The sequence below is a fragment of the Loxodonta africana genome, chromosome 14 (assembly GCF_030014295.1).
Source record: "Loxodonta africana isolate mLoxAfr1 chromosome 14, mLoxAfr1.hap2, whole genome shotgun sequence".
NCBI classification, from domain to species: Eukaryota; Metazoa; Chordata; class Mammalia; order Proboscidea; family Elephantidae; genus Loxodonta; species Loxodonta africana.
Window position 1 is genome coordinate 80,961,669 of NC_087355.1, and position 9,157 is coordinate 80,970,825.

The 9,157-nt window shown below is 44.1% G+C and overlaps 1 protein-coding gene across 1 annotated transcript in view; it reads right to left on the minus strand.

The window, feature by feature from the left end:
* The window catches only part of OC90 (otoconin 90), a 45,973-nt gene extending 36,816 nt beyond the window's left edge, over positions 1 to 9,157 (minus strand). Inside the window, exon 1 of the mRNA XM_010588557.3 lies at positions 9,076 to 9,157. Within this exon, the coding sequence (XP_010586859.1) occupies positions 9,076 to 9,157 (82 nt within the window). The remainder of the gene's footprint in view (positions 1 to 9,075) is intronic.

A 9,157-nucleotide genomic window follows, 5' to 3' on the forward strand; every position in this document is an offset into this window, starting at 1 on the left:
ACAGTGGGAACTAACACATGCTTTATGATATGGGGCTGGTGGAGGGTGCTCCAATGTAGAGCCACTGGTAAAGGGTGTACGTGGTTTAGTGCAAGGTTCAGGGGTCTCTCCCCTCCTATCACACACCTGACCACCAGCCTGCCAGGTAACTCCTGCAGTTGGAATTAACGAGCCACCTGTGAGTGAGGAGAAGAAGGACAGAGGCATCTGTTCCAACACGGTTGAGGGAGCAACTCGGAGGCAACTTCCAGGCCTGCCACAGGGCACAGACACCCTCCCCACTGTCAACATGGCACCATCTTGGAATCTGATTCCGGTGGCTACTTGGGCTTGCCATGAGAAAGCACCTTGAAAAACTCCAACCCCAGAAAGCTTAATTGGCTGAGGGCCCAGCTTCTTGAGTCTGAAATCAGTCACAGTGTTTGCAGTGAGCCCATGTCCCCCACAGCTGCTCCCAGCCAATGAATGACATGGCAAGGTGGGGACGTTAAGGCAGGTCTGGTTCCTGAGAGACACAGGACTCCTCTGGTGGGCATCTTTGGCTGGAGGCCTCTCTGATGGCCTTTTCAGCCCTTTCTTGGGTTGCACAGTGGTGTAGGATGCTTCACTCATCCTTCTCTCCCTCTCCCCTGCACCTGCACAGCCATCTAATGGTTCTCCCAGCTTTTCCTGGCTCCTGCCCCATTTGTTCTCCCAGGCGTTTTCCCTGATAAAACCTTTTCACACTTAACCCCACTTTGCCATTTTCTTCTTGGAGGACCCGGATTGACCCACCATTCCCACTTCTTTGATAGGAGAATACAGGCACTGACCTGAAAACCTTACCTTTCCCCCATAGTGTCTAGACCAAGAACTGATGGATTTGGGTGGGCAGACTTATCTCCTGAGGTCATACACTCAGCTGGGCCTAATTGGGACTGAAGGGATCGCCCATTTTAATCCATTCATAAATGTATATATTTGCACTAAAACTTTATATAGCTATAATTTTTTGAATGCTAGGTGTTCATATTGGAGAAAAAAATCCCTAGGGGCATACCAAAAAGATTTGTCACAATTTATCATAAAAGAGGATATCATCATTATGCTGAGTGAAATTAGTCAGGTGCAAAAGGACAAATATTGTATAAGACCATTATTGTAAGAACTCGAGAAATAGTTTAAACTGAGAAGAAAATATTCTTTGATGGGTACAAGAGGGGTAGGGAGGGTGGGAGAGGGGTATTCACTAATTAGATAGTAGATAAGAACTATTTTAGATGATGGGAAAGAAAACACACAATACAGGCAAGGTCAGCACAACTGGACTAAACCAAAAGCAAAGAAGTCTCCTGAATAAACTAAATGCTTCGAAGGCCAGCGTAGCGGGGGCAGGGGTTTGGAGGCCATGGTTTCAGGGGACATCTAAGTCGATTGGCATAATAAAATCTGTTAAGAAAACATTCTGCATCCTACTTTGGAGAGTGGCATCTGGGGTCTTAAACGCTAGCAAGCGGCCATCTAAGATGCATCAATTGGTCTCAACCTACCTGGACCAAAGAAGAATGAAGAACACCAAGGACACAAAGTAATTACGAGCCCAAAAGACAGAAAGGGCCACATAAACCAGAGACTACATCAGCTTGGGACCGGAAGAACTAGATGGTGCCTGGCTACAACAAATGACTGCCCTGACAGGGAACAACAGAGAACTCCTGAGGGAGCAGGAGAGCAGTGGGATGCAGACCCCAAATTCTCGTAAAAAGTCCAGACTTAATGGTCTGACTGAGTCTGGAAGGACCCCGGTGGTCATGGTCCCCAGACCTTCTGTTGGCCCAGGAAAGGAATCATTCCCAAAGCCAACTCTTCAGACAGGGATTGGACTGGACAATGGGATGGAGAGGGATGCTGGTGAGGAGTGAGCTTCTTGGATCTGGTGGACACTTGAGACTATGTTGACATCTCCTGCCTGGAGGGGAGATGAGAGGGTAGAGGGGATTAGAAGCTGGCGGAATGGACGTGAAAAGAAAGAGTGGAGGGAGAGAGCGGGCTGTCTCATTAGGGGGAGAGCAATTGGGAGTATGTAGCAAGGAGTATATAAGTGTTTGTGTGAGAGACTGACTTGATTTGTAAACTTTCACTTAAAGCACAATAAAAATTTTGAAAAAAGGATATCATTATCATTTTTATTATGACAATGCATTGGCAAACTAATAAAAAGAGAAAAAGAAATCAAGCATGCAAGACAAAGAGGAAAAATTTTAATGGGCCCAATTTCATAAGAAAATAAGCATTTTAGAAAGACACATGTACCAATCTCAGGAAAACCCATATTAAAAAAAAAAAATTGCCATCGAGTTAATTCTGTCTCATAGCTGCCTCCTCAAAGTAGAGTTGACCTTAATGACGTGGGTGGAGTCAAGCTTTCGGGACCTTCATTTGCTGGTGTGGCATGACTCAAAATGAAAAACAGCTGCGAACATCCATTAATAATCAGAACGTGGAATGTACAAAGTGTGAATCTATTTTGAGGAGGCAGCTCTTCCCCAGTGGTATTTTGAGGGCTTTTCAACCTGAGGGGATCATCCCCCGGCACTATATCAGACAATGTTCCACTGCTATTCATACGATTTCCCTGGTTAATGCTTTTCAGAAGTAGACTGGCGGGTCCTTCTTCCTAGTCTGTCTTAGTCTGGAAGCTCAGCTGAAACCTGTCCACCATGGGTGACCCTGCTGGTATCTGAATACCAGTGGCATAGCTTCAGAATCACAGCAACATGCAAACCTCCAAATTACAACAAACTGACAGATGTGTGTGGGGGGGAATTCTTTAGTGAATCCTTAAACTTTACTAATCATATAAAAATTCACAAGTGGAGAGAGGTTTTATAATTGTAAGGAATGGGAGACAGTCTTCAGATGTCCCTCATTGTTTGGAATGCATCTGAGAAGGAAACTGAGAGAAACAATATACATTTAAGTAATGTTGGATAGTTTTCATCCATTATTTTTCTTATCTACCTCAAAGAAGATACACAGCAGAGAAACCATGTAAGTGTAAAGAATGTGGGAAGGTTTTTATTTACCTCATTTTCGGGGATTGGTAGGATTACTATGCAAATTGATTGATTTGTGGCCCACTGAAGGGAATGGCAATTTCATGGTCCTGTTGGGAGGGCTTATGCCTTAAGATTGACAAAAACCCACAGAGAATTTTAAAGAGGCGGTAAGAGAGAAGAAACAGAGCAGAGGCAAAGAACCTCCTAAAAGAGGTATAACATAGGTCAAGGGATGCAATGTTGAGAACAGTAAGGAGCCTAGAAGGGACTCTGTAGCAGAGTTGGCAGTCATGGCAGAAAGTGGGAGAGATGTTGAATGGGCAGGATTATTGATCAGAAAGGAAAATTTATTGTTTTGGAAGAAGAAAAGTTTAGAGAAATAAAATAAGCTTTAAAAATTTAGGAATATAGATTTTGGTAAATAAGATCTCATTTAAGATAAAAATAGGGAAGAGACTAAAAAAAAAAACCTAGAATATTTGACATTTTTTGTATCCAAAATGAGGTGCATCATGGTCATAGTTGGGGTTTGAGCAAGTTGAATTGAGGTCTTGGAAAAAGTTGAGGTGCTTACGTACAAGCCCCAGTTACACCAGCAATAGGAACCCAGATCACGACAATAACGTTTTAGCAAGAAGAAAAACATATATGAAGAAGTAAATAATCAATCGAGGCCCAGCAACAAGTGGCTGATCCTCTCTAGCTTGGAGGAAAGTCTGGGATGGTGTTTGGAAGAGATTTGGCCATGAAGGACAGGCTCTGATTCTTATGTAATACAGTTATACTGTAATTTCCACCTTGCAAACTTCCAGGTAATGTGAAAACTCATTGTATTGCCCACTAATTTGGGTCGTGGTCAGGATAAACAACGCAGTACGTATTGCAAAGGCATTCAACTGTGTGGATCATGACAAATTATGGATAACATTGCGAAGAATGGGAATTACAGAACACTTCATTGTGCTCGTGAGGAACATGCACCTAGAACAAGAGGCAGTCATTTGAACAGAACAAGAGTTTAAAGTCAGGAAAGGTGTGCATCAGGGTTGTGTCCTTTCACTATACCTATTCAATCTGTATGCTGAGCAAATAATCCAAGAACCTGGACTATATGAAGAAGAACAGGGCATCAGGATTGGAGGAAGACTCAATCAATACCAACCTGCAATATGCAGATGACACAACCTTGCTTGCTGAAAATGAAGAAGACTTGAAGCACTTACTGATGAAGACCAAAGACCACAGCCTTCAGTATGGATTACACCCGAACATAAAGAAAAAAAAAAAAATCCTCACAACTGGACTAATAAGCAACATCACGATAAGTGGGGAAAAGATTGAAATTGTCAAAGATTTCTTTTGACTTGGATCCAAAATCAACACCCATGGAAGCAGCAGTCAAGAAATCAAAAGACACATTGCATTGGGCAAATCTGCTGCAAAAGACCTCTTTGAAGTGTTGAAAAGAGAAGATGTTACCTTGAGGACTAAGGTACACCTGACTGAAGCCATGGTGTTTTCAATCCCCTCATATGCATGTGAAAGTTGGACAATGAATAAGGAAGAGTGAAGAAGAATTGACGCCTTTGAATTGTGGTGTTGGCGAAGAATATTGAATATACCACAGACTGCCAAAAGAATGAACAAATCTGTCTTGAAAGAAGTACAACCAGAGTGCTCCTTAGAAGCAAGGATAGTGAGACTATGTCTCATATACTTTGGACATGTTGTCAGGAGGCATATCCTGGAGACAGACAGCATGCTTGGTAAAGTGTCAGGGAAAAAGAGAAAACCCTCAATGAGATGCATTAACACAGTGGCTGCAACAATGGGCTGAAGTCTAACAATGATTGTTATACTTCCACAGGACCGGGCAATGTTTCGTTCTGTAGTACATGGGGTCGCTATGAGTCGGAACTGACTCGACAGCACCTAACATCAACAACAACAACAGACTGTGGATTCGCTTTGCTTCACCTGGCACCATTGCTGTTTGGAAGGGAGCATTAGAGAAGAAAGGCTAAGTGTGCTTGTCCAGAGTTGATCTGACCCAAACCTGAGCAAGGAGGGAGAAAATGCCTAGATAAATTAACAGTACTGAAAGGTAAGTGCCAGAAGCCTCAAATTCCTAGCTGAGACTCCAGGTGAACCTGACATTATGACCTCAGGCTGCCTAGGAGCTTGCTTAGGTGTCTCTAGGTTTTGGAGTTGTGGGACTCAACCGTAGAATGTGGGGATAGAAAAGTGTGCCCTTTCCAGCAGACATACCTACAAAGGGGGCAGGGATATGGCTGTATGTCCAGAAGGCTGACACGCTCCAAGGAGATCAGCAAAGCAAGGGGCAGCAGTGTGTGACCAAAGGGGACAGATGCGTTATCCCGAGGAGAGGTTACACCTGGCTGCCTGGCTCTTTCCCCAGACCTCATCTCCCATCCTACATTTTCCTTTACTACACATGGTGCACAAAATATCAATTGAATTAAACCTATAGCTTATCATTGATGTTTAATTCCCATCCTTAGTAGATGGGGGAAGAAGAGAAAATAAGTAAGTCAAGTTAAATCTGACGATATGTCTCCGTGTTCATTTTAGATGGACTACTGACTTTTTTTTTTTTTCCACTGACTTGTTAATCATTTGCTAAGCTGGAAATATTCTGTAAAATATCCTTACTTACCAACACAGGGCACCATCAGCACACTCAGTAGGAGAAGCACAGTCATGGCTGGAAAGCAAAGGAGGGGCCCGAGGCATTGACTGGAGCAGCGTCCTGGGAGAGAAGTCAGGGGACCGCGATGAGATCCTGTGACTTAAGAACCCACAGGAAGAGCCCTTTGTCCCACAAGGCAGAGTGGTAAAAGGAAGACATCCTGGAACAGTTTCTGTCCCCACTTTGCCATTAACAACCAGTTACCAGTGACCATTGGGTTGACTCCCACTCATGGTGATCCCATGTGTGTCAGAGAAGAACTGTGCTCCATAAGATTTTCATGGCTGATATTTTTCAGAAATAGACCGCTAGGCCTTTCTTCCAAGGTACCTCTGGTTGGACTTGAACCGCCAACCTTTCAGTTAGCAGCTGATCATATTAACCATTTGCATCACCTAAGGATTCCTTGCCATTAACTGTAAGTATGACATTAAGATGATGGCGTTCCTGCTTTGAGACTCAGTTTATCCATCTGTAAAATGGACACTTAGCAGTGAGACATTGAGGACAGAGCTCGGGTCTCAGGTATTTATTCCTTCATTCCATGGTCATTTATGGCAGGCCTAATGGGTACCAGGCCCACTGAAGGGACCAGGAATGCAAGGGGAGTAAAACCTGTTCTTTGCCTGTGAGTAGTTCACAGACCATTGGGGAAGGAAGACAGTTTGGTAAGTGCTGCTGCAGTTTTGACTTAAAAATTGAATATATTTGTAGGACACATCAGCATTCCACATATACCTTTAGTAGGCTGACTTTGAACCTTTGTGCACACATTGCTGGATGTATGAATACATTTGGCAATTGCATATGGCGCCACCTGGTAATCAGCAATGTCCTTCCAGCAATGTCTCCATCTTCCTTCTCTGCCTTGGCATTTGAGCAATTTGAATACTTTATTGCAGTCCTTGGGGTTCAATAGATGTGCCTCAAGAACAGTGATGGGGGGAAAAAGCAAGGTGGTAAGAGCCTTTTTTTTAAGAGCCTAGGACCCCACCACGCTTCAGTCATAGCTGTTCTGAGCTGAGTCAGCAAATATTTAACTTCAGTAGGCACTTACTGAACTCAAGCCAAGCAACCATGTATTGAATAGAAAAGGGGAAAAACATCAGACTACAGGGATTTTTAAGGAAACTTGGTGGTGCAATGGTTAAGCACTCAGCTGCTAACTGAAAGATTGGTGATTCAAACCCTCCCAGCGCCTCCACGGGAGAAAGACCTGGCAATCTGCTTGCATAAAGATTACAGCCTAGGAAACCCTGTGGGGCAGCTCTGTTCTGTCACATGGAGTCGCTGTGAGTCAGATTCGACTCAATGGCATCTAACAGAGGGATATGAAAATAATTTTAGCTCCCTGGGAATACGAATTGCTAAAGAACTTAAGACGGTTGGTTGACTCCTGCATATGGTGCCTTGGACATGTTTTCAGGACAGAGTATGAATCAAAGCAGGGGATTATGTGCATGGATGAGAGTGTGATCCCTGCTACCTCAGGGCCGCTGCATAGGGTTGATCATGTTGTGCACTGTACAAGGTGCTTAGCTGGAGGGGCAAGTGGGACTAAAATGTCACCAGAGCTCATCTCCAAAGCCTGCCCCCTGCAGGCTGCATCAGCCTGGAGGACGTTCTTTGTGGAATTTGTTCTTGCAGAGGCGAAGGCTACCTCATGCCCTGGTGGCCCTACAGATGTACACAGTGGGTCACTCAGTATTGGGGACAGCGTCCCAGAGGAGAGGACATCCACAGAGTGAGATCAGTACTCTATGGGTCTGTTTATAGCCTCCAGTGGCTGTAAAATGAATTTTGAACAAATGAAAAAGGATCTGATGTGAGTTTCCAGAAATTCTCGCTTAGCTCAAGCATACTCTGGCTGCTATCTGATGTCCCTTGGACATAATCCTCTGCTTATAACTTTTTTAGCCACAAAAATTCCTAGCTGAGGTTAAGTTTCAGTGTGATAGGCTTCCTGTTCACCTTGTGGGGTTTCGGATGGGATGACTCCTGCTCAGGCCGTGAAACCAGGCTGAAAATGAAGAGACACTCATGTCTCTGGTTTGCGAGGGAACTCACTGCTGATGAGCAGCTGAGGGTCTAGACCTCATTTAACCCATACCCCCATAGCTGGGCTGACTTTAGCTTGGGATAATCTAGTCACTTCCAGGCACTTACTACGTCAGGTTTTCATTTTACCATCGCAAAATGGGGAGCCCTGGTGGTGTAGCGTTCAAGCGTTCGGCTGCTAACGAAAAGATTAACAGTTAAAATTCACCAGCTGCTCCTTGGAAACCCTATGGGGCAGCTCTACGCTGTTATAGGATCACTATGAGTTGGAATCGCCTCAAGGGCAACTTTTTTCTTTAATCACAAAATGAGAGAATGCCAGGATGTCCAAACTTGGAAGGGGCATTGGAATCACCTAGCCCAAACTCCCATTGTACAGATGAGGTCATTGAGGACCAAAGACCAACAACTTAGGTAAGCCTGTACCAGGTTCAGGTCTCCTGACTCATTCCAGTGCTCCTTATGAGACAGCGCCTGCCTATAAGGTGGTTGTGGGGGTTAACGAGCACTTCCAGGCATATGGAACGTGCTCAACATATGAGTATTTCCAACCCGAGCTGTGGCCCACAGTGAAGGCTCAGGAAATAGCACTGATTATAATAACGGCCTTTTATACCGTTTCCTAATTCTCTGTTTGAGTAGAAACTTTTGCTTGGTGACAAGAAGGAGGGGAGTCAGCTCAGATCACTGGATCTTTGTTCTTTTTCTCTTGTGACACTTATATCAGCAACACATTCCCCTGGCTTGCCCTAAAGCTCAGATAAGGTAGGCTGAGGGTAATGTTCAACCTTGATCTCCTCGGATAGGTTTATTGGAATGCAAATGTGTGGAAGTGACTGTATCACAGACATGACCCTGAATCTGCTCAGTTATTTACTCATTTATTTTTATTATTTATTTGTTTTAATTTAATTGTGATAAAATATATATCAAAAAAAATTGCCATTTAACCATTTTCAAGCGTACAGTTCAGTGACATGAATTGCATTCACCCTGTTGTGGAATCATCGCCGCTTTCTCCAAAAGTCTTCTCATCACCCCACCCAGAAGCTCTGTAACCCTTTGGCAGTAACTCCCCACTCTCCCCTCTCCCCAGCCCTTGGTCGCCACTAATAAGTTCTACTTTAATTTTAGAAAGTAAGTTATAAACTTCATGGCCTTATTGTTTTGGTTGGGTCATTTTTTGGGGTTGGGTGCTCCACCAACCATTCTCTGCGTACTGTCTCAAAACAACACTATAGGACTTTGACTGTTATGAGCCTCACTCACAGGTGAGGAACTGAGGTGCTGAGAGGTTCAGTAACTGGCCACGGCCACTTTCTCGCCAAGGTACAACTGCAGGCATTGTCAT